This window comes from Malaclemys terrapin, chromosome 23, assembly GCF_027887155.1.
Source record: "Malaclemys terrapin pileata isolate rMalTer1 chromosome 23, rMalTer1.hap1, whole genome shotgun sequence".
Taxonomy (NCBI): Eukaryota; Metazoa; Chordata; order Testudines; family Emydidae; genus Malaclemys; species Malaclemys terrapin.
The window spans coordinates 5,433,588-5,458,951 of NC_071527.1; the positions used below are offsets into that span (position 1 = coordinate 5,433,588).

Below are 25,364 nucleotides of genomic sequence, written 5' to 3' on the forward strand. Positions count from 1 at the left end.
TCCCTTTCTTAATGATTCCCAACATTGTTTGCTTTTTGACTGCCGCTGCACATTGAGTGGATGTTTTCAGAGAACTATCCACAGTGACTCAAAGAGCTCTTTCGTGAGTGGTAACAGCTAATTTAGACCCCATCAATTGATATGTGTAGTTGGGATTGTTTTCCAATGTGCATTACTTTGCATTTATTAACATTGAATTTGATCTGCCATTTTGTTGCCCAGTAACCCAGTTTTGTGGGATCCTGTTGTAGCTCTTTGCAGTCTGCTTGGGACTTAACAGATTCTAGCTGTTGCGGTTGTAAACATAACCTTGAAAATGTGAACAGGATGTATGCTGACGCAGTGATGTCTGCTTGAGTTTGCACACAGCCTGAAACAATAGCGCTGGACAGCCTGATTCAGGTAATTGAGCTGTTAACTCTGAAACCTAATGGTGGTCAATTGCCAATGCTATTCCTTCTCGCAGAAATACCCAGGAAATGTTATTGTCCCAGATCGCTCCCCGATGTGTTTATAGCCCCAGTTGGCCCTTACCCAGTAGCCAGATCCTCTAACTCCCCACCCATCCACCCCTGGCAACTCCTATCTGAAATCTATGGCACATTAGAAACTGAACATGGAATAGCAAAATGATTCAAACGGGCTGTTCTTCCCATTGCTCAATGCCATATTTAATTCATTAAAAATCTCCCTTGTGGGAAGCCACTACAAATTTTGCCATTAACATCCCCAGGATACCAGCAGCTATGGAGCACAAGGGGCCTTGAATATAGGATGGGCCCCACTTGGCTCTGAGAGCTGGCAGGGCACCTCTCTGGTGAGGAAAGAGCAGGGACCAATAAACAATTCTCTAGAGCTTCATCAGCCAGCGGGCCGGTGAGGTGCATGGGGAAGTAAAAGATTAAAATTCTCCCAGGATCTAGGAGGTCAGAGAAATGGACCAACTGACCCAGAGTGGCAAGTGGGTTACTGTCCATCTGAAAACGAGGCTGAGATGAAGGAATGCTGCTACGACCGCTCCTTCTACCTCTGAAGAAGTGTGACTTAACAGGCAGGGACTGGTGCTACAGGAGCAGGGGGTTCTCTGGAGAGAGACGGTGATGGCAAATCCACAGAGGGTCTGCAAGGAATGAGGGGGTCTCTGGAGTGGGTGGGAGGAGAGGAAAGCAGGTAGCTTTGTGGGAGCGATAAGGGTGCTTTGCTATTATGTGTATTATGGTAGCAACGAGAGGTCCCTGAGTGTGCTTGGAGCTGTACAAGCATCCACTGAGGGCTTGTCTACAGGAACAAGTAGACCACAACTAGCCTGCTGCGGGCTAACTGGGGGCGCATGCAAACAGAACGGCAGCTTAGGGCCGGGTACAGTCACTCCCCAGCTTGCTGTGTTTGATTGTTCAGCCGGACGACCCCTTAGAGACAAGTCAGTAAATGAGACCGGACCAAGGGTGGGAGGGGAAACTGAGGCACTGAGCTGGGAGTAGAACCACCCCTTGCTATAAGTACTGGCTGTTTGTCACTTGCTACATAGACCGCCCGGAACCACCTGGTATCTTATTGCTCTGCTCCTCACCTCCAAAGCCACAAGGCAGCCGTGCAAATCCATCTTTGCACGAGCGCTTGGGATACTCGCCTTTCTTGCAAGCATCACCTTCTCTTGCACCAGGAAGTGAATAGAAGGAGCTCGTGAATAGCAGAGTGGGGCCACTGTGCTGTGGAGTGGCAAACATTCTTTCCAATATTCCTTTGCTGGTGGCTCCAATCGAAGGCCGGAAGGGAAGTTTGAACTACCTGCAGGAAAAAAATCTTGAAGGGTAGAGTTGGTGCAAACTCTCTTCCCTACCCTCCCACGCATTTTTCCCCCTCCCCCTCATTGATTCGATTAATTTCTCAGCCACCCCTATGAGGAAATCCTGTATAATTCCCCTTTTGCCATGGGGAAACTGAGGCACTAAGACTGTTGCATGGCCCACTCTGCTCCCAGCTGGGAGTTGCCCTGTTGTAACTACTAGACAAACTGGGCCTGTTTCAGTTTGGTGCTGAGCCTCCCACAACTAACGTGAGCCCAGCTGGAGTTTTCAGGGCCGTGCAGGAAGCAAGTTAAGGTGACCCAGGGTTATTTCCCCGGTGGAATTAGTCTAACACCTCCCAAGGGGCCGCAGCAGGGCTCTGTTCCCCCTGAGAGCTCCAGCCTCTTGTCAGACGTGGGCTTTGTCTTCCTATATTAGGAGCTGCTGTCCAGGAGGAACCCAGCCTCTCTGGCACTAGCGGAACTGGCAGGACGGCCTCTGGATGTCTAATCTGTCTGGATAGCTGTAGTGTGTGTGGCCATGGAGAGGGTGTTGCCAGGAGAGCCGGATGCCGGCTTCTGTTCCTGGCTTTGCTGCTGACCTGCTTGGTGACCCTGGGCTTCCCCACCGTCAGCCTGCAAGCTCCCAGGCTGGGACTGTCTCTCACGCGTGCCGTGCAGGGCCCCAATCTCTATTGGCACCTCAGAACCTGAGTGATAATGGTGCTTTACCCAGGCTGGGGGGTGTGAGATTTGCAGACACAGCATTGCCCACACTCTAGGCTCCAAGCTCCTGCTGGTCTCTGTGCAATAGCCGGGGGTCCTGGACTGGCGCTGGGCAGTGGGGAAGAAAGACAGGGTGCTGCTGAGGGAATGGGGAGCAGGGCTGCCTCCGTCAGACCCCTGCTTTGCAAACATGCACCTGCCTTCTCCCAGTTCTATTAGCATCCAAGTGAGACCAGGCCCCTCTTGGGCCGGGCAAGGCACGGACACAGAGCATGGGCCGGGCCCTGCCTCTAAAGGCGCCTACGGGCTAAAAAGCACCAGCAAAGGGAGCATCCCCCTGCTGGCCATGTTCATCTCATCGTTACCTTTGATCCTCCTGTGTGTTGTCTCTTGTCCTATCCCCAGTTTGTAAGCGGCACCGGGCTGCCTTGTCCGTACAGCCCCTGGCACAATGGTAATCTGAATAATAACTACTGAGCTGGTTAACACAGCGTCCGCTGTGGGCAAGGTGCTTTGTCACTCTGTGCCTCAGTTTACCCTCTTAGCCCATCTCTATTTAGATGGTGACCTCTCTGGGGTAGGACCCAGCTTTTTGTTCTGGGTTTGTAAAGCGCCTGTCGCAATGCCAGACTGGCCCATCGCGAGGGTTCAGAGTTGCCACTGCAGTGCAAATAATATTTACTAGCCCTGTTTTATCACTGGGAAGCTGAGGCACTAGGAGGTCAAATAACATGTCCGAGGAGCCTGGGAATTGAACCTAGGTATCCTGAATCACAGCCAGTGTCTTAACCACAGGGCTACCCCCCACTCTTGGTTTCCCTTGGCTGGTTGCTGCTCCCTTTACATTCTAACTCAAACATGCCTGTGATTAGCAATTCAGAGGCTCTCCCAGCCCGTCCCAGATGCTGAAAGCCCTCCTTTGTTCTGCTGTGACTCACATCTGTGTACACATTTGCGGCCACATTTCTGCAAGCACAGGATGCCGCGATTGAGATGCTCTCTTGGGACTGTCTGTGTTGGCAGCTGTTGGCCTTGCTTTTAAAGGTGGCCTGCAATGGAAGAAAATAGCTTTATGTCCCCTTTTTTTGCTGCTGCTTTATTAGGTGTATTAGGGTAGCACCTAGAAGCCCCACCCAAGATCCAGGCTCCATTGTGCTAGGCACTGTACAAATACAGGGGCCTTGTCTTCATCGGGGAAAGATGTGTGGGTGTGAGAGAGAGAATCCTAGTATAGACAAGGCACGTAGCAGCTTTGATTAGAACCACGTGACATTTTTCAACTAAACTTTTTTTTTCTGAAAAAAATGCAGATTCGGGTCCACCGAAATGTTTAGCAAATTTGTATCGGTTTTAGCATGTTGTTTCAGTCCAAAAAAAAAAAACCAAACCAAACCAGTCCCCTCACAAAATCCGCAAAGGATCCAAACGCGTCTGTTTGAAACGACTTTGTTTTAAAATTTCCTTCCGTTTTATTTTTGAAAAACCTACAACCATTTTAAAAAGTGTCAAAATCCAAAATGAAGTGGGAAAATTTTTTTGACTTTTCAGTTGGCCAAAAATTTCCAGGGCAATTTTCGTTTCGGGTTGACCTGAAACAATTTTTTCCCCCTTCAATTTCTCAGAACGGTCAGTGAACCAAAAAACCCATTCCTTCCCCAGCTCTAGTTTTGACCTCTATTAGCTGATCGAGGCCAATTCTAGACCCCTCCCTGGCACTGGAATGAACAAAGCATAGGGCTGGTGAAGGAGGAAGGGTGAAAAAGTGTGGGGGGGGAGAGGAGGGGGCGATGTTCCAGGATAGAATCGTTGGGGATGGTAATCAGCGTAGGGACAGCAAGACTGGGAGTCACGTGGTTAGAAGTAAGAAGTCAAAATTTTTAGAACTGATCAAAAATTTCCATCAAAAATGGGAAACTGGGTGTCCGAGCCAATGACACTTTTCCTGGGAAATGGCTGCTTGCCTCGAAAACTGTCGCTTTCGGCCCGAAAACTGAAAAGTTTTGGGTAAAGCCCGAAGTTTGTTTCAAGTGTTGGTCAAAATTTGTCTGTTTTTTCCAATAAAAAATGGAAACCTGTCTTCTGAAAACGCCCACAGAAGCGACAAAGGGTTGGTTCTCATTGCAACTTTGCTGTTGGGAGCAGGGAAATGTTTTTCATCCGGCGCTAGCAGCTTGATTTAGCTGCGGGAGGGCTCTGAGAGCGGGTGACCCTGTCAATGAAGCAGGACAGACCCTGGGGCAAGCACATTCCAGGCTTAGCCACGCGCAGCATCCTCGGGATGAGTTGATCACATCTGACTCCCGGCACAAAGCCGACTGGGCTTACGGGAGAAGCGTCACCACGATTCAGGCATGTGACTTTCCCCGCACTCCGGTTTGATCTGGTGCTAATAAAGTTCATTCCTGCAGCAGCCCCGGGTTCGTGGGATGGACCAACCAGACACAACAGCTTGCAAAATGGGCAGCTCCACCCAGGCCATCTAGCAAGGGAGGGTGATGCCCCAGGGGAATCTATCTATGTTAAGTACATAAGATCTGCCATGCTGGGTCAGACCAATGGTCCATTTAGCCCAGTAACCTGTCACTGACAGTGGCCAGTACCAGAGCACCACAGAGAGTGTATAGGACAGGGAAATATGGCAGAGATCCACCCATCTTCTTCTCCTGGCTTCTGGCAATCAGAGGATTAGGATCCCCCTTATTAGGATGAGGGATTATATCCCTGATCATCTGGGCTAATAGCCACGGATGGACTTGCCCTCCATGAATTTAACTAGCTCTTTTTTAAAACCCAGCAATGAGTTCTACAGGTTAACTCTGTGATGGGTGGCAAAGCGTTTCCTCTTGTTTGTACTAAACCTGCTGCCTATTAATTTCATCAGGCGATCCCTCGCTTTCTCATTGTGGGAAAGGGTAAATACACTTCTCTGTTCCCGTTTTCCACACCGCTCTTGAGCTGATAGACCCCTATCAGATCCGGTTTCATTTCTAAACTGAACAGCCCCCAATCTTTTTAGTCTCGCCTCGTCCCGAAGCCCTTCCAGGCCCTTGATCATCTCGGCTGCAATTCTCTGCCCCTTTCCCAGTTCCGCTGTCTCCTGTTTGTGATGGAGTGACCCGTACTGGGCACCGGATCCAAAGTGCGGGTGCACCAGGGATCTACATAGTGATATTTTCTGTCCCTTTTCCTGATAGTTCCTAACATTCTGTTAGCTGCTACTGCTGCACTTCAGTGGCCCCCAGTAGCACCGGGGCAGCTCACAATCTTTAATTGCGTTGTTCTCACGCTCCTGCTGTGCGGTAGGGCAGTGCTGTTACCCTGGGGAACCGAGGTACAGGCTGTATCTACATTGTACTCACAGGGTGTGACCGCAGTACATGTAGATGTACCAGAGCTCGCTTAGCTTTAATCTTGCGACCAGCAGCAATGCCGCCAGCCGCACAAGTCATCCCCCAGGGTTCCCGGTGGGCACGTACAGCTCCCAATACTGCAGCTTCACCTCGTTAGTACTCGTGTGAGCTAGGTTTACATCCTGTGAGCAGTGTAGACATATCCCAAATCACATGGGCCGCCCGGAGTAGAGCAACCTGGGTCTCCTAAATCCTAAACTAACCCCTAGCCACGAAGCCATCCTGCAGTCAACCTACAGGCTTGGAGCCAGGGGGCGGGAGCTCTTTGGAAGATCATGATCAGATACTGGGGAGGAATACCCAATTGCTAGAGTAGCTGATGCCTGGCCCGTTCCTGGCTTTGCAGATCAGGACCAACCCCCCTGACCTGCCAGCAGAAGCAGGTTGGGAGCTGGCGGAGGGAGCTAGATGCTGAGGGCTGATTCTTATCCTGACACCATTCCAAGCCCTTCCAGTCCTGAGTTCCTCTGAGACGCTTTGGGGCCTGCGGGATATTGAGTTTCTGTTTCTGTTATTAAAATGCCCCGGGATCCATTCGCCACTAACCGCGCATAGCTACCAGCTGGAACGCGAGGCAGGGGCGGGCGCTGCAACCTTGCCAAATGCATGGGCCTCTGTGACAAAGTGGGAATGTTCTTAATGTTTTCTCCGAATACTGTGTGGGTGCCTCAGTTTCCCCTATGCCTTTCTTAAGGTGGTGGGATAAGGGTGTGTGATTTTTGCCGAGCCCTGGACAGGTGTGATGCTGTCTGCACAGAGAATGGCCGACACCCTGTCTCCTGGCAACTGATGGCCTGGGCCCCTCCCCTGAAAAGGTGCCAACTGAGGGTGTTGGAGAACAAAGAGATCAGGTGGCCTCCTTGCCTGGGGAAAGAGAAAAAGGCCAGAGGAGGGGCTGGAGGGGGCTTCAGTTTGGAGCTGGCTGGGGAAACGGAGGGAGGCCCAGAACCAGGCGCTGGGCTCCCTACCCCCCAAGATGGACCTGACTGAGGGGTCCTGTTCTCTGTTCCTACAAGCTCTGGTTTAGACTGTGTTCCTGTCATCTAATAAACCTTCTGTGTTACTGGCTGGCTGAGAGTCACGTCTGCCTGTAGAGTTGGGGGGCAGGGCCCACTGGCTTTCCCAGGACCCCGCCTGGGTGGACTCACTGTGGAAAGCGCACGGAGGGGCAGAGGAAGCTGAATGCTCCGAGGTCAGACCCAGGAAGGGCGAAGCTGTGTGAGCTTCTTGCTCTGGAGACAGTCTGCTCCGAGAGAGGAGGTTCCCCCAGAGTCCTGACCGGCTTCGTAGGGAGCAGTTCCAGAGCATCGCCCGGTGACTCCGTGACAGCCTCGTGGTGATTTTTGTCACTGCCCAGATACGGAGGGGATGGGCCCTTCGTAAAGACAGAGCGAGGTTAGCTGCAGGTAGGGACTTGCGGAGGGATGAGTGGGTTAGCTGGGGATTCTGCTACATAGCCAGCCTGGGAGCTGAGATGGGAGGTGTCAGACCCCTGGTGACTCGCAGTGCTGGGGCCTGCTCTCAAGTCAGTGCTTTGACTAGGTGTAATTGCGTGTCTGTCCCACTAGCTGTGCCCCCCATCCCCACAGCAGAGATCTAAACCAGGGGGCCCAGCCAGTGGCCCACAGAGGGGGTCTCCCAAGCCAGCAGAGACGGTAGGGGCCGAGCCGAGCTCCTCTTAGCTTGATGGGGAGGAGTCCACAGGGGTTAGCACCTTGATACACCTGGGTTCAATTCCCTGGTTTATCGTCTATTCCCGTCTGCAAGTCTGTGCCTCAGTTTCCCATCGATACGCGGGGAATAATAGCCCTGCCCTGTCTTACAGGGGGGTCGCGAGGGGAAATCCATTACTGATGGTGACGTGCTTTGAGAGCTAGTGAGGGAAGGTGCTGCCTGTTCTGATTTCTCTCCCCGGCCCTGCTTCCAACACCCCCCTCTCCGGTGTATCTTCTTCCCCTGGGAAATCCCCAGGGGCAGCTCCATCAGTAGTTCAGACCCACGGTCTCCTCCCCCACCCCCCATCTCCCCTTTCCCAGTCATGGGAAGAGTCAAATCTCCAGAGAGAGAGAAAGCTTGTTTAAGAGACTAGATAAGTTCATGGAGGATCGGTCCATCAATGGCGATTAGCCAGGATGGGCAGGGATGGTGTCCCTAGCCTCTGTTTGCCAAGAGCTGGAAATGGCCAACAGGGGATGGATCACTTGCTGATTCCCTGTTCTGTTCATTCCCTTTGGGGCACCTGGCACTGGCCACTTTAGGAAGACAGGATACTGGGCTAGATGGACCCTTGGTCTGACCCAGTCTGACCGTTCTTAGGAGACTCCTTAGAAAGAAGGAAGGAGTTAGTCTGGGGATTGGCAGGGGGCGGTTGGCTGGTTCAGAACTTCTCCCGCAGAGACATTAAACCCCAGCCCTTGGTTAATTCTCTCTCTTTATGGTACCAACTAACGTGATCTAGGGCCATGAAAGGGATGTTGCTGGGGTGGGGGGTTAGAGGATTCCATGGAAGGCTTAAAAGGGCTTTTGCTGACATTGATTTCAGTTGCTCCTTTGCCCTTGTTCCTAATGAATTAATCCCGGCTTGGCCAAGAAGAGGGAGTGGCTGACGGAACCCAGGTACAATGACGCAAAAAGGATTCCCGCGGTGCGCTCTGCTTGCCGAAGATAAGCTCCCACCGTTCCAGCTGTGACGCTGGGCCGGGCCCCTCAAGGGCTGGGAGCTGGGCTCGAGCCCTCAGCCTACGTTACGCAAGGCACGAGGTGTTTTGGCAGGAGCTAGAAGGCTGGGTCACTGCATTAATGGCCCATTGGCCCAGCCACTAGACCGCACAGAAGAGCCGAGCGTTCCCAGGGCGGGTCCGGTGCTGCTCCAGCTGGGCGTGACGTCACGACTGCAAAGTGAATCAACGAGGCCGATTCCAGCTGGGAAGAGTCAGCCGCAGCCTGGGAAGTAAAGGAAGAAGGCACCAGGTTCCCCAGGTGGCAGGAGAACCCCCCCTTTGGGGAGGCTAGCCTGCCTGCCCGCCCACCCACCAGAGCCCCGAGCGTGCCCCCCGCCGTGACTGGAGGAGCCCCAGCCCTCCCGAGCACCGAGCCGGCCCCAGCTCCGAGCCAAGCTGCCGCCCCACCCCAGCCATGCACAGGGTCTGACGTGGGCCAGGGGGCTAAAGCCTCAGAGAGGGCGAAGCGACTGGCAGGGAAGAATCAGGCAGATAAATACGTAAGCGGTTTGTTTTGAAACAACCTCCATACCCAGCAGCCAAGAAATGTGCTATTTTTAAGGCTGAACTCTGGATAACCTTCAACCTGACCTCTTCCACCCAACCACGCAGGCTCCCAGCCCCTCCCCGCCTGCCACAGCCCCGGGCTCGGGGTGTTTTCAGCAGGCCCAAAAGAGGCACGTTGTGTCATCTTGTTTTGCTGGGACCGATCTCCCCAGATTCCCCCCCACCTCCCCGCCCCCACTGCGTCAATGAAACGAAACAGCCAGAGGCTGGAATTCAGTGATGGTTTCCCATCCGTATTAGCAGCCTCTGCCCAGCCTGTCGCTAAGCCCAGTCATCGAACCGGGACTCACTTCCGCCCTTGGCAGCGCTCAGCTTTGGACAATGCCTGGGAGCTGAGCGCCATTCAGATCGTCTCTTCCCGCAGCCTCGGAAGTGAGATCCGGAGGGGTAGCACTAGGGATCCTTGACTGAGATCAGGGGCCGGGGTGTTGTACAGATCCTGGCGGATTTGTGCGCATCAGGGAAATTCCCACCCAGGTAACTGGGATATTAATGCACGGTTGATTTCCCCGGACAAGGCCCGAGTGAGAAGCAGCCCCCGAGTCCTAAAGGAGCCTAGAATGGCTCAAGGTCACATACCCTGTTTCCCCGAAAATAAGACAGTGTCTTATATTAATTTTTGCTCCCAAAGATGCGCTAGGTCTTATTTTCAGGGGATGTCTTATTTTTCAGAAATGAAAAATGCCTTATTATCGGTGGATGCCTTATTATCGGGGAGGTCTTATTATCGGGGGGATGCCTTATATTACAACGAGAGGCAAAACTGTAAGTAGGCCTTATTTTCGGAGGATGTCTTATTTTCGGGGAAACAGGGTAGCAGGTTGCGAGCAGAGCAGTGATTAGAACCCAGGTGTCCTGACCCCTAGGCCGGTACCTGAGCCACTAGCCAATGCTGCCCCCCTCTGCTGAAGACCCATCTTGTGGGGGCAGAGATGATGGACAGAAACGCCTCTGCCCCACACCCCGGGGGCGGGCACTAAACGCCATCTGTTTGTCTCCCCCTTGGGCAGGTTTGGGGAGGCGGGTTAACCATGGATTTGCGACCCAGTAGCATTGGCTTCAGAGTTCGGGATCAGCTGGGAAAGGAAACCCAGGGACAACGGGTCCCAAAGAAGTCACTGAGAGAGAGCTGAGGCCACGTCGGGTGCCTGGGCTGGGAGCTCGGGGGATCAGAATGAACGTAGGGGCTAGGGCCAGATGTGCTGCTGCTGCTGGTGGCAGATGTTGCTGCAGTGACTCGTTGCCAATGTGCCCGCCTAGGCTCACCCATTGATTTCATCTGGAGTGGCATGCCCAGAGGGGGCTCGGCGCTGGGAGAGTAACCCCCCCTCCGTGGAGTGTTGAGATGAGGATCCTGCGGTACTCCAAAGCCAGACATCAGAATCCTGGGCAGGGCACGGACCCTGCTCCACACAGTGCCCGGGAGCTGCCACGGCTGGGCTTGCAAACAGGCCTGGCCCCGAGCAGAGCGGCTGAAAACCCCGGCAGATCTTACAGCAAGGAACCTGGTTGCAAAACGGGCCCGTCTTGCCCGGGAATATCTTCTCCAGAGGGCTCTGCCATTCCAGCATTCTGCCCCCCTCCCCGGCCAGTGCTCCCAGTTCAGTCCTGGGAAGGATCGCTGGACCCCACCCTCTGCCCATTGCCAGTGGGAGCTCTTTGATCACAGGAGCAGCCAGGGGCACAAGACACAAAGAGCTCCCAGTCCGACCGGGCAAGATGGATGCAGGGTGGGAGGGGGACTAGGGGCCCAGAGGGGACTGAGTGACTTGCCCCATCAGAGCAGGGAATAGCCCACACGTCTCCTGATCACTGATCTAGAGCATCAGCCATGAGGCCACTGCCTAGAGCCGCACACATCCCCTCCAGCCCACCCCCCCTCCTCCTGGCCGTAACCCAGCCCTGTCACAGCTGCGCTGCCTAGCGGGACTCGGCTTCCTCCCAGCAGCAGGAAGGAATTTGTCACCCGCCGGCTCTGGGATGCTCCGTATCGACACTGGTCCTTCACATCAGGGCAACGGTTCTGACCCGCTGACCCCTAGGGACGGGGCGGGGACCCCGCGAGCTGCATCTGTGGCGCTGCTGGGACGCCGGCCCCCGACCCCAGCCCATGCCTTCCGCGTGCAAGAGACTAAATCCACCTTCATCCCAGCCCTGGCTCCATCCACGTACAGCTGCTCCAGTGCCCCACCCCCCCAGGCACAGCATGGAGGGGCACATCCACACACCAGGCCCGGACTCCTGGGTTCTAGCCCTGGCTCTGTCGCCAGGAGGCCTCAGACCAGCCCCTTCCCCTCTGCTGACCCCCGTGGGTAGAAAGCTCCATCAAGCCCTCAGCATCATCCATTAATTAACGAGCACGTGGCTGGCAGAGGCCCCTACCCACACCTACGACCTTTGGGGGGGGGCTCTAAAACAGGGGACTGCCTCTAGCCCCCCACCTGCCGGCTTTCCCAGACCTCCATCCGCACCGCGCAGCTCGTGTGGTGGCACAGAGGCAGGGCGGATGCCTTGTTCCTCCATTTCTCTCCTTATCTGATCTGATTCCTGGCCATGTGGACGGCCTGGGAGAGATGGGAACCAAAGTCATTCCTCCTCTTGTGAGCTGGGCTGAGGGTCTGCAGCCCCAGAGCTGGAAGGCTGGAAGGAAGTAGAGGCACACATAGACACACACACATATATATATATACACACAGCACATATATCTATTTGCTCTGGAGGGGTTTCAGAGCAGGAATATGTTTCCAATTAGCCACTTCCACGGCTTGGAATCATGCACTGAAACTAGGATCCCTTCACCCTTAAAATCTACCTCCCCCACACACATCATCAGCCCCAAAGGTTAAGACCCCTTCCCCGTCTGCTCCTGGCCTGGCTGCATCTGGGAGATCTTCCGTCTCCACCTGTTGACGGGCCCCAGCGGCGTGAGATCGCAGCTCACCCTGGCACGGCTGACTTTGCTTTGGCACCAGAAGGAATATTATTAAGCGACTGTGTGTCAGAGGCGGTGGGGGGGAGCAGGGCAGGAGGTGGAGTTTTCAAGGCAGTTTCAAAGAGCCAGAGGAAGAAAACAGCAGCGTAGGCAGAGGAAAACCCGGAGGGAGCGGTGGGGACCTCATGGGCTGGAGTAGTGGCTCCAAGTGCTGGGGACACGACTGCTGTCAGCCACCCCGGGGGAGCAAAGGCAGCAGAACAAGAATGCAACTGACCAAGGTGTGTTACCAAAATCTGCGCAGCAAGGGGAGGAGGGGCGGGAGGGGGGGGGAGGAGAAGGGAAGGGTCAGATCATGTGACGAACAGTTTTGGGGAGGGAGGAAGCGCTGCAGGGAGGGGGCAGAAGTGCGTGTGGCTGCGGGGGGGTTCGCCATCAGGAGATGGGAGCCGTTGTTTTGCAAAAGGTGAAGCGATCTAGTGGGTGAAATGGGAAACAGGAGCCGGGAACTCCCCAGATTGGCCTCCGATTCCCAGCATGAATCACTTCCCCTACGGTGCCTGCCCCCCCCGTCTGCACAGTGAGGATCCCAGCTCAGAAACCCTCCTCCTGGCCCCCCGTCTGCACAGTGAGGGTCCCAGCTCAGAAACCCTCCTCCAACAGCTCCTGAGGAGAGGGGACCCAGGGACCATCGTAATGGAGCAGAGCAGGGCCCAGCCGGTCCTGTGGCCAACACCAGCTGATTCAAGGGCAGGGGCAGCACTCCCCAGTATGGACAATTATGCAATAACCATTGCACCAGGGAAGAGCCTTCGTGACCCCCTGGGACTGGCATGTGCCCTGAATTAAATCTGTGGATTTACATCCTTGCTAATAAGAAATACCAGCTAGGGCCGGCGCACGTTCCCCCACAAACAGCCAATCCTTTTTTTTAACCCTAAATTTCATGAGGCGGTGAGTTCCGCAGGCAGATTAGGATGGAAGGATGCGCTAGCCAATGTGCGGAGGACAAGAAGTGCTAAATGTGTTTAAAGAGGAGAGGACCTTGCTTTCCTCCAGCCTCCTGGGCTGCCAGAGAGGTTTGAGCCACCCCTCCCACGGACCACGCGATGGGGGGGCCGCCGTAGCGAGGAGGCAGCTGTGTCAGGGCTCCCCGTTTCACCCGACGTGATGGGTTTAAGCGCCGAGCTGCGTCAGGGAGGTGAGAGAGCTGCTGAACCGGGGACTTTTCCAGCTGGGAAAATAAAGCCCCTTTCTGTGCTGTTTGCATGTTCCCCAGGCACGGGGCCTACCCAGGGTTTGTATTCCCCTGCCTGCATATTTTAATTCCTCCCCAGGCTGGGAGCTCTCGCTTTCCCTTTCTCCAAGCCTCTTTCTCTGGCCTTCTTGGCGCCATCTGATTTGGAGGACGTTCTTTGCATTTTTTGAGGTCAAAACCTGATTTGAGGGGATTTTGTGTGTTTGTGTTTGGCCGGAGCAAGGGGAGCGGAGTGCACATGGGTGAGATCCGGTCGGGGATCCTCACAGACGTCTAATTCACGATCGGGGTGGGGGGGTCGCTGATGGCGGGGCTAGGAGAGGGAGCGTGGAGAGAAGTGTGGACTCCAGGGCTGGTGGAACAAGTAGCTACTAGGAATCTAGAAGCTACTGAATTCAGCGGGACCAGCTGATGGAATCAACGGGCCAGAACTTCCCCTGGAGATGACGGGGAAGCAGTGTGGGCTAGCAAAGGCGGTGTGATATATTGGCTAGGGCATTGCACTGGGAGTCAAAACCCTCTGGGTTCTCTTCCGAGCTTCGCCCCTGATGTTTGATGAGTCGCTTCCCTGCTCTGATTGCCTCAGTTTCCCCTCCCCTACTCTCTGTCTGCTTGGATGGTAAGCTCTCCGGGGCAGTCACTGCCTCGTGGGCTGTGATCTCTGCTGAGCGGAATGCAAATCGCGAGTGAACGGTGCTTTGTTTTATGCAGAAAGTTATTGACTAGATTTGCCGTCTGCAAACGGATCACGGAGCCTTGGGTATATGGACGGGAGATCCCTCCGTATAGCTGAAAATGTCACTGGCCTGAGCACAGCTGCTGGGCAGAACACGAGTTGCAACAATGTGTCATTTCATCTCTTCTAAGCCAATAGAAACAGCAGCTGCCTGGGGTTCTAATGAAGTCACATCCCTTTGAGGGGAGGGATAGCTCAGTGGTTTGAGCATTGGCCTGCTAAACCTAGGGTTGTGAGTTCAATCCTTGAGGGGGCCACTTAGGGATCTGGGTCCAAATCAGTACTTGGTCCTGCTAGTGAAGGCAGGGGGCTGGACTCAGTGACCTTTCGGGGTCCCTTCCAGCTCTGTGAGATAGGAATATCTCCATATGTTTACTGACTGGGCAGAAGTAGCAGCACAAGAGGAAAACAGCCCTACTCTGCCCCCACCCTCTTGAGTCCTTGACGTGAGCTCCAGCTCTGTGATGTGGGGCAGAAAGCTGAGGAGACCTGTTCCCGGAGCTGCCACTGGCCTGCTGGGTGACGTTAGCCAAATCGCTTGCAGTGTCTTCCTCTTTGCTACCCTGGGGGGCAGGGATTGTGTCTGTGGGGCCCTGATCTTGTCCCTGGGGCTACTGCCATACAAATCACTACCAACAGCTTGTTCTCCCATCGCAGGGAGCTGGAGGGCAGGAGAGTGGGGCTTGTGGGGGTAGAAGCAGCGGCTCGGGTGCCCAGGGAGCAGGCCGACCCGATCAGCAGGGAGTGGCTTTCCAGAGTCACCCTTCTGCAGAAGGGAAAGTTTGCAGGAGAATTTCAAAGGCCTTGTTTATACTTGGGACTAAGCCATCAGAGGCCAGGAACGACGCAGCAGACAATGGATCTCGCCAGCTGCACGGGGTTAGCCGCACCAGGGCAAGCCGCGGCTTGGTCTGCGTCGGGATCTGTCACACCCCAGCCCTTACTGAGCACTTCCTGCAACAGAGCCCTCCACCGGCCATAAGGCGGGGCAGTACTATTAGCCCCATTGCACAAAGGGGGAAACCGAGGCACGGCAAAGTGACTTGCCCAAGAGCACACAAGACGTCTGCGGCAGAGCAGGGAATGGAACCTGGGTCGCCCGAGTCGATGGCTGGTGCCCAGCCATAGCTCCTGCCCACGCTGGCTGCTGGCCACTGTCTGAATTGGGCTAATCCCCAGTCTAGACATGGATTTCGGGGGCAGCCTGGGGTGTGTGCGTCAAACCCAGGTGAGGTCTCCCAAAGCCCTGTTACCATGGCATAGCCCCTGGTCATTTGATTTCATCTCACAGCAAACTTTGTCTCGCGTCCAGGCAGGGGCACAAGGCGGGAGCTGCCAGGAGAAAAGATCTCACGGATGTCGCAGCAGTCGTAGGGTAAGCCTGGCTGGCTAGGTGCTTTCTACGGGCCCATCCCCACAGCATCTGGGCGTTTTACAATCATGAATGGATTTTATCTTCACAATCTACCCTGTGAGTAGGACAGGACGATGACCCCATTCAGAGTGGGTGAAACTGAGGCCCGGAGAGGGGAAGAGAGAGATCTTGAGATTTTTCCAAAAGCCTGGCGGATAGAGCCCTCGGCTGGGACTCAGGAGACCCGGGTTCTACTCCTGGCTCTGCCAGTGATTGTGGGCAAGTCACTTGGCCACTCTGTGCCTCAGTTTCCCCCTCTGAAAAAATGGACAGTAATTCTCTTTGCGCTCCCCTCCCTCCCACCTCTCAGCTGCAAGAGGCTCTCCATGCAAAGCAGTGTCGCCACGTGTCTTCTGTTTCTGAGAACGAGCTGCTGGTGTCGTGATCTGTCTAGGCAGAGGTGGGCAAACTACGGCCCACAGGCCACATCCGGCCCGCGGGACCGTTCTGCCCGGCCCCTGAGCTCCTGCCCCGCGAGGCTCACCCCGGGCCCTCCCCTGCTGTCCCCCCTCCCCGGCAGCCTCAGCTCACTGCGGCGCCGGCGCAAGGCTCTGGGCTGTGGGCTGCAAGCTCCCGGGGTAGCGCAGCTGCAGAGCCCGGCCTGACCCGGTGCTCTATGCTGCGTGGTGCGTGGCTGGCTCCAGCCGGGCGGCGCGGCTGCCTGTCCTGGTGCAGCCACGTCGCCAGCCACCGGTGCTCCAGGCAGCGCGGTAAGGGGGCAGGGAGCTGGGGGGGAGGGGGTTGGATAGAGGGTAGGGGAGTTCGGGGGGTGGTCAGGGGCCGGAGGTGTGGATAGAGGTGGGGGCGGTCAGAGGGCGGGGAACAGGGGGGTTGAATGGGGGCAGGGGTTCCGGGGGCAGTCAGGGAGAAGGGGTGGTTGGATGGCGCGGTGGGGGGCAGTCAGGGGCAGGGGTTCCTGGGGCGGTCAGGGAGAAGAGGTGGTTGGATGGGGCAGGAGTCCCGAGGGGCAGTCAGGGAGGAAGGAGGGGGTTGGATCAGGTGGCGGGGGGCAGTTAGGGGCAGGGGGTCCGGGGGCAGTCAGGGGACAGACAGCGGGGGTGTGTGTGGATGGGGCAGGGGTCCTGGGGAGGCCATCAGGGGGCGAGAAGCAGGGGGGTTGGATAGGGGGCAGGGGCTGGGCCATGCCTGGCTGTTTGGGGAGGCACAGCCTCCCTTTACTGGCCCTCCATACAATTTCTAAAACCTGATGTGGCCCTCAGCCCAAAAAGTTTGCCCACCCCGGTCTAGGCCCAGCAGCCTCCATAACAAATTATCCAGCCCAGCCGAGCCTCTGTCCCTTGTCTACAACCAGGGTCTCCGTAGGGCCGTGCCGGGGAGCTGTGTCTATCGAAGGGTTAATGCTGAGCCCCCGTTGGTTCCAACCTGGAGACTTAACCTCTCCTTGCCCCCATGGGAGCTGAGGGGCTGGGTGGGGGAGCCTACACCGTGAGCTGGACACAAGCTCAGCGGGCCGCCCCCCAAGCCCAGCCAGGCCCCCAAGGCTGCGAAGCAGTCGGGGAGGTTTTTTTGCGGGGGGGAGTCGGGATTTTCCACCCCAGACGTTGTCATGGAGGAGGAGAAAGACAGAGCGTGGGTGGGGGGCAGGGGCCATGCTGACGAGGGGGTGATGGGCTGGAGGCCGCGGGGGCTCCCCCGTACGGCTCCCGGGGTGGGCAAGGCAGCCTCTGAAGGGGGACAGACAGAGTCTGGGCCCAAGGGAGAGAGGAGACCCCTCGCAGCTGAAGAATGGGGGGGGGTCCCCAGCCCATGCCCATCCCCCTAGACCCCACTTCACCCTCCCATCCCTGGCCCTGTCCTGCCCACCCCCAGGCCTTCCAGCTCCCTCCCCAACCCTTCCCCCTCCCAGCCCCAGCTCGTTCCCAGACATCGCCCTGCCCCCCATCATCTCCCCATGGCTCCCATTTCCACACACATCCCCCCCTGCTCCATTCCCAGCTCCTGCCAGTCCCACATGGAAGTGTGTGCCTGGGGGTAAACCCAGCCGGTGCCCACCCTGCCGTGAGCCGGGCCGGGCCCAGCAGCTGCTCTGACAATCCCGTTGCTCCGGCCTGGTGCTGCCAGCACCTCCTGGAGCCGGGCCACGGGCCTGGCAAAGCCAGGACCCCCTGCTCAGGTTACTGATCCCAGCTGCCCCCTTCCTCTGCCCCTTGCCCCCCACCCAACCCTTCGGCACAGCCGTGTGGGCAGCGGAGTGAAGGGAGCCGGCAGGGACCCTCGTGAGTTGGACTCCACAGACGGCTGCACTGACAGGGCTAGCAAAGGGTTAATTAAGGACATCCCCCCCCCCCCGCCCCGAGCTGCCCCCAGGCTCTCCATACAGGAGCAGAGAGGAGACTGGCTAGGAACTGGTACCCGGGGTCAAGGGCTCAGCGGGCAGCTCCAGGGGCATCATGCTAGCCCAGTTTCTGGGGCAGGTTGCACCTATCACGGATGCCGGGACCGGTGGGCCTGGCTGGCCCCTTCACCGAGGTGCTTGGGGCAAGTTACAGCGGCCCGGGCAGGGGGGTTTAGAGCTTTCCCCCTTCCGCATTCACCTTGGGATCAGCCCAGGACTGGTCTCACCCCAGGCAACCAAGCAGCCATGAACCCTCCTCTCTCTCTCTCCACAAGCCCCTCATCCAGCCCTGCCCCCTGTGTGCCCAGCTGGCATGGAGGGCAGAGTCTAGGCCCAGGGGGGAGCAGAGACCCTCCCCCCCCAGCTGGAGAATGGGGTGGGGAGTCACCAGCCCGGGCCCACTACCATACCCCTAAGTCCCAGCGGGCCAGTTAGGGCCCGAGACCCAGCAAACTCATCTCATCATGTCAACCCCCCTCCAGTGTTCCCAGCCTGCAGAGCAGACTCAGGGCACTGGGCTGTGCCCCGGGAATGGATCTGTCTCTGTCTGCACTCCCCCAGCTGGGAACATGAATGGGGAGAGGGTGGGGAAACCCCTTCCTAAGCCGGCCTCAATCCCTGGAGCCCATGCCCTGCTCTCGGGCACTGCAGCCCCCTGGGCATGGCTCCTAACCCCCCCCCTCCGGGGAAGCTGGATCCAGGCCTGAATCCCAGCAGCCAGCACAGAAAGGCTGGCCCCGCTCCAGCTCTGATAACAGCCTTCCCCTCCTCGGAGCAGGAGCGTTACCCTGACAGGGAGCCTGGCGTGATGGAGTGACAGTGGCCAGGACACCGGATGCAGGCGGTTCAGCTAGGCCCTGCTCAGCGAGGGGGTTGGCCATGATAGGGCTAATTGCCTGTGATGAGCCCATGAAGGAGGCTGGGATCGGCAGCCAATTCCCGCCCCCCTCCCATTTCCTTTCCTCTGATATTTATCCCCAAGGGAACTGCTGCCAAGATAATAAATATGTTCAAAAATCCCCCTGAATTGGCAACAGGCCCCGCTCGATCACAGCAGCACAACGGAGACCGGGGCCCTGGTGTACCGGAGGCTGAACAGCCCCAGCCGGCGAGTGGGGAAACTGAGGCACAGAGCGAGGCAGGGCCTTGCTCAAGGTCATGCTCTGGGGCTGTGGCAGACCCAAGCCCAGAGCCCACATTCCCTCCGGTCTACTCCAGCGCTCTGCCCACTGCGCCACGCTGTCTTCCCCTCTGCTTGGCCGTTGCGCACATCTCTGAGCGCCCAGGCACCTTCCGAAGACGTGGCCTCCTGAATCGCAGGCGGGCAGCCTCTGGTTCCTGCCACCGATGGCCAAGCGCTTTGCGAACGGGAAGCCCCGCCCTGCCTTAGGGAGGGGTGGACACTAAGGCCCAAGCTTAGGTCAAGGACCTGGCCAAGGTCACACAGTGAGGCATTTGTGGAGCATAAGAATCCTGAACTTCCAGTGTCCCCTGCTCCAATCACTAGACCCCACTCCCCTCCTCGAGCTGGGATGAGAACCCAGGAGTCCTGATCCCCCACCCCTTGCTCCAATCACTAGACGTCTCTGCCCTCCTAGAGCTGGGATGAGAACCCAGGAGGCCTGACTTCCAGCCCCCTGCTCAATCACTAGACCCCGCTCCCCTCCTTGAGCTGAGATGAGAACCCAGGAGGCCTGACTTCCAGCCCCCTGCTCCAATCACTAGACGTCTCTGCCCTCTAGAGCTGGGATGAGAACCCAGGAGGCCTGATTCCCAGCCCCCTGCTCAAATCACTAGACCCTGCTCCCCTCCTGGAGCTGGGATGAGAACCCAGGAGGCCTGACTTCCAGCCCCCTGCTCCAATCACTAGACCCCACTCCCCTCCTCGAGCTGGGATGAGAACCCAGGAGGCCTGATCCCCCACCCCTTGCTCCAATCACTAGACGTCTCTGCCCTCCTAGAGCTGGGATGAGAACCCAGGAGGCCTGACTTCCAGCCCCCTGCTCCAATCACTAGACCTCTCTGCCCTCCTAGAGCCGGGATGAGAACCCAGGAGTCCTGACTCCCAGCCCCCTGCTCCAATCACTAGACCCCGCTCCCCTCTCAGAGCCAGGAATAGAACCCAGGCATCCTAATCCCCCACCCCCTGCTCTAATCACTAAAGCCCACTCGTCAGTACCAAACCTGGTGAGACACAAACAGCTGATGTGCTCTGATGCCATTCATTCACCTTTAGCCTTTGGCTGCATTCGGGGCAGCAGAACCAGACGGGGGTTGGTTCACGCCCCCTCCCGGCTAGCAGCCCCTGGTTAGAAAGGCAGGTACGTAGACTGGCAGCTCTTTGGGGCAGGGGCTGTGTTTGTGCAGCTCCTGGTGCACTGGGGTCTTAGGCCAAGATTGGGGGGTGCCGATAATCCGAATAATAATAATAAAACCTGAGCCCCTTTGCCAGCTGCGTCTCGCCCCATGCAGTTTGGTGCCTGCCCACAAGGTGGCGCCCCGTGACCTGCGCACAGAGCCCAGGGGCTGCACAGAATTTGCTTCCCTGTGGACTTGCACGGGTGATGCCCCGGTGAGCCTGGCTCCGAGCCGTGGAGGTCACAGGAAGCCGGCAGAGTTCCTCCCAAGCCCGGCTCCTGAGTGCTCTGGGCCCTGCCTTCGCCTGGGAGAGCGGGTCAGGGTCAGGCCGGGCCTGGGAATGGGACGGCATCTCTGGGGACAGGGCCGAGATTTGGGAGTCAGCAGGCAGAACGGGGCATGGGCGCAGCTCGAATGCCAACTTGGGGGCGTTAAAAGGGGGCGGGGGGCAGCACCTGTCTGCTTGGGCAACTGCAGCTACAGCCTTGCTAAGAACTATATCAGACCAAGTGACAGTGTGGTCTAGTGGGCAGAGCACTGGGGTCTATTTCTGGCTCTGTCGGTGACGTGGGCAAATCCCTGCCCCCGATCTGTGCCTCAGTTTCCCCTCCCATCCCATTTGGATGGCGAGCCCTTTGGGGCAGGGGCTGTCTATGCAGCACCCAGCGCAAGGGGTCCCTAGCCTCAGCCCGTAGTGCAGATGACAGTGGGTAAAGGAGCGAGGCCCTAAATCTGTTATACGGCCTGGCCCCTCGCGTCCTTCGTTACCATACTGCCCCCTAGCTGGGAGTGTCCTGGGGCCAGAAGAGGGACGGGGTCCCTGCCTCCCCATTGGAACAGAGATTTCATGAAATCTCCCCTGCAGGGAAGAAGCTGCCATTCGCACCTTGGTCCAGCGAAGACGCCCTGTTGCCCCTGCTCCCCGGCCAAACCTGCGTCCTCAGCCCTGTGGGGGCTGCCCCAGGGAGCTGGATGGAATGAAAGGAAAACACGAGGCCGAGGAGGGTCGGAAACGTTCCCGGTTCTCGGACTCTCCGGGGAGCAGCCGGGTTTAAAGGGGGCTTCAGGCGCCGTTTGGGGCCAGCTGTGGACTATGTTTGGACCCAGCCTGGCCCAGCAGGGGTATAGGGGCCATGTGCCGAGCACGGGGGGGCAAGCATTGGCCCCAGCCCAGCCACTCTGCCCAGCCTCTGACCCCCATGAATCCAGGGGCCACCAGCTCCAGGATTCCTTAGGGCTGAGAGGCCAAGCAGTTGATCCCTTGACATTAACGCTTTCTGCGCCTTGCAAGGGAGGTCCCAGGCCTGAGCTGTGTAAGCCGTTATATTAACGCTCCCTGTGACTGCTGGGCTGCCTGTGTCCGGGGGCTAACACCCCCCCTCCCCCCCGGCCCGTAGATGATTTCATTTCTGTGGCAGGAAGCCAGCACGCTCAGCCTCCCTGCAAGGAGGGTGGGAAAGGGGGCCGGGAAAAGCGGCGGAGGGAGGAGAGGGTGTGTTTTCCTCGCTGCTGCTCCGGGTTAAGGGAAGCCGGGGCTGCATTCCGGAGGACTCGCTCTGACCCAGAGGCCCAGGAGTTTCCCCTAAGCAGGAGCGCGGCTGGAATAAGACAGAGGAGACGCCACTGTGTCCGGCCCAGGGGGGACGGCTATGCCCGAGCCAGCTGCTGGGCAACAAGATCAGCATGAAGGTAGGGACCGGCGGGCAGCTGGCAGCCCCGTCCTGGGGTGACGGGGCGGGGAGGATGGAGCGATGCTGGTTCTCTAGGCAGCCGTGCGGGTCCTGCGAATGGGACATGGGATTTAAGGCCGGACGGGACCTCCAGGTTATCGGGTCTGACCTCCTGTGCCTCCCAGGCCAGGAAATCCTCTCCTCCCCGCATGCCACACCCCACAGCTGAGTGCAGACATTCCCTGGGGGAGCGGGAGCGGGGGTGGGGGAAGCCCCTGGCCCTCTCTGCTGGGGGAGGAGGGGTATATCCGATGCGAGCAGCTGGTCCTTAGCGTACGGTTTAAATCAATGCAAGAGCTGCAGGGCACTGGGATTCGTGGGGGAGAAACGGATCCCAGACTCGGCATTAGAGAGAGCTGGAGACTGGGGCAATCATTCTTTCTTTCTTTCTCCTGAGCCCCAGTGCTGTATTCACTAGGCCACACGGCCTCCCTATAGTACTGCCAGATTCTGATCGTTGTTATCCCCAGTGTAAATGCAACGCAATGTGAATGGAGTGACTCCAGATTGACACCGGTCTAACTGAGACCGGAATCTGGGCCAAGGAGGAGAACTGAGCTCCAGCGTCATTCAGCGGTTGAATGCTGCCGGCCGCGGCGTAGGGGTTTGCGGTCACTTCCGCTCTCTCTCCAACCGGCCGGCCTCTGTGTTTATTTAATCGGTGCAGCCTCTTCTGCCCCTTCATCGTAAAAGGGAACGGGCCAAATTCACCACTGGCATAAACACAGGCAACTCCACTGTTACAGCAGGGAGGCCTTTGAGCCCGGACGTCTCTCTCCCAGACCAGGATGGGCCAGGTTTGCCAGCAGCAGGGCTGGGTTTGCCGGTGCCCCGCATGCTGCACCTCTCTGCAGAGCTGGCGGCTTGTTTTGGTGCCTGGTCAGGAGCTGAGGGTGTGTGAAAATCTAGTCTGGAGTGGTCCGTTCCGTCGCTACAGCTTGCTGGGTTTGAGCTGGGCTGTGGCACCGCATGCCTCGGGCGTGTGTGCGTGTGAGACAGCATGCGAGGCGGCGCTAGCGGGTGGATCGGTCGCCGTGGTGTTGCACGAAAGCCGCTGTGCCAGTTGCAACCCCTAGTGTGAACGTGCTGCATGAGCGCTCGTGCAAGGCCTCCGCCCCAGGGTGTGCAGCTCCATGCGTGCAAAAGCACCCAGCGGGGGAAAACCTTTAGGCTTGACTTTCGCCTCCCTAGGTCTTCGCACCACGCACAGTCAACCTGTGGAACTCATTGCCAGGTGATGTCGTGAAGGCCAAAAGTGTAACTGGGGCCCAAAAGGAATGAGATATGTTGATGGAGGACAGGTCCATCAACGGCTATTAGCCAAGATGCTCAGGGACACGATCCCCATGCTCTGGGGGCCTCATAACCTCCGTCTGGACACCAGGGGATGGGTCGCTTGATGGTTGCCCGTTCTATTCACTCCCTCTGAAGCATCTGGCCCCGGCCACTGTCGGAAGACAGGACACTGGGCTAGCTGGATCCCAGTGTGGACTCAAGACCTGTCAGATCTCAGTATTTGCCTCCTTTTGCTCTACTTGACAGCTGGTTCCCCGGCCAGCCCTGGGCTGAGTCACTCCCCCCACGGCTGTTCCCAGTAGGAACAAGCAGGCAAAGAGAACCGTTTTCCAGCTCTGGAAACCACGTGGGTGCTCTGGAGGCGAGGGGACGCCCACACCCCCATCTTAAAGGGGCAGCTGCGCTCCGGCCGCAGATCACTTCCCTGGGCTGGGAGGAGCTGGAAGCCAGGCTGGGCTGGGGGGACGACGCTGTGTGTGTGTGTGGGGGGTCCCAGCTGAAAACTGTGCCCCCTCCAGGCTTCGGTGGGAGACTGCAAGTGGAAAGACCCTTCCCCCCGCAAAGCCTCTCGCCTGGCAATGCCACTTCAGCTCTGCAGACACAAGAGGAGTGGGATGGTTCTGTGGACTGCTCCGGATGGCTGCAGCCCCCCGAAATCATGGTGCTCCCCCACACCTGGGCTCTGTGCATTCTTGGCCTCAGGGCGAAGCTTAACGGGTGTATGTTTCAATGCTGTCCTGCCCCAAGGGCAATGGGGCGCAAGGAGCCTGCCTGCAAAAGGGATGCCAGCAGCCCAGGGAGGAGTCAAGGCTGGTAGTCAGAGCAGGAAATTGGCTCTTCTGAGGGCAGGTTATTGCATAACCCACTGCAGGGTGTCGCACTCCTTCCTCCTCTGTGGCCAGGGCCGCTGTTGGAGGCAGAGTGGTGCCCCAGAGAGCGCACAGTCTAGCCTGAGGATGGGAGGGGAAACTGAGGCACAGAAAGGGGCCATGACTTGCCCCAGGTCACCCAGCAGGAGAGGTGGAGCCGGGCCTAGACCCCAGCTGTCCTGAGCCGCAGGCCAGTCCCCTGACCTCTAGAGCAGGCCGGTCTCAAAGCGCAGGGGGGTCCTGCAGGCCCCCGGAGCTCTGCAGGGCACGTGCAGGGGGTTCTCCAGGGGACGGGCAGCAGGACTGACCTGAGGGGAACGTTGGAGAAACTCAGGGCCGGGGGAACTTGGGTCTGCATGAGAGCTCCACTCCCCCGTAGAGTAGTGAACCCAGGGCCAGGGCGGCAGGGAAGAGCGGCGGGAATTTGCCAGGGGCTGGTTAATTAGCAGGTCACAAGACTCCAGTGGCAGCCCCTTGGCACCCTCCCAAGGTGCCTGCGGCCCCGGCGAAGCGGAGAGACACAGCAGAGGCGTCAGGCCGGGAGCAGGGGGACAAGTGCGGAGCAGGGAAGGGGAAGGATGGCAGAGAGCAATTGGGGTCCGTCTCCAGGGAGGCAGGGCAGAATTGTGCCCTGCAATTCATTCTCCAGAGCTGTGTCCACTCTGGCTTGGAAAGGGGAGCCGTGCGGGGAGACGGTTCCCCCTGGGGGCCCTTCCCGGTCAGTTTGCCCCGAGATTGCCCTGGTTACCCAGGAAGGAGCCCCCCTTCCCGTGCTGCCTGCCACCCCTTTGCCATGATCTGCCCCCGTCCCTCCTCGCTGCTTTGGCCTGTGCATTGGGCCACCTGGACTCTCTGCCTTGGGGGCAGGAGCCTGGTTTGTTCCATGTCTGTACAGCGGTGCTATCGGCCCAAACTTGCCTGATCCGAGCCAGGATCCCCAGCTCTGAGCCAGCACACGGTGACTGGAGGGGGATGCTTGTTTAGGAGCAGTGGAGGGCCCCGTGGCTGGTTGCCTCTTGCTCAGTGGCTCTGCATCCCTGGAGGGGCAACTGAATGGGTGAGAAAAGAAAACAGGGTGTTCAGGATTCACAGCCCCCCCGTCCACTCTCACAGGGCTGCGCCGTGCTCCTCGAGTGGGCCAACCCCCCCGAGGCTGAGGAACTGGCGATAGCCCCTGTGCTAGGAGAACTGTCCCGTGAGCACAAG

The 25,364-nt window shown here is 57.8% G+C and overlaps 1 protein-coding gene across 3 annotated transcripts in view; it reads left to right on the forward strand.

Moving 5' to 3' along the window:
• The first annotated feature begins 12,280 nt into the window (after nt 1–12,280).
• Nucleotides 12,281–25,364, forward strand: part of TNS2 (tensin 2) — a 49,668-nt gene continuing 36,584 nt past the window's right edge. For 2 of the 3 annotated variants that reach the window (XM_054012774.1, XM_054012776.1), the window contains exon 1: nt 12,281–12,422. In XM_054012774.1, coding sequence (XP_053868749.1) covers nt 12,327–12,422 — 96 coding nt within the window. In that variant the 5' untranslated portion in view covers nt 12,281–12,326. Of the gene's footprint in view, nt 12,423–21,823; nt 21,953–25,364 lie in introns of those variants that run through there. The other variant, XM_054012778.1, reaches the window with a different exon arrangement.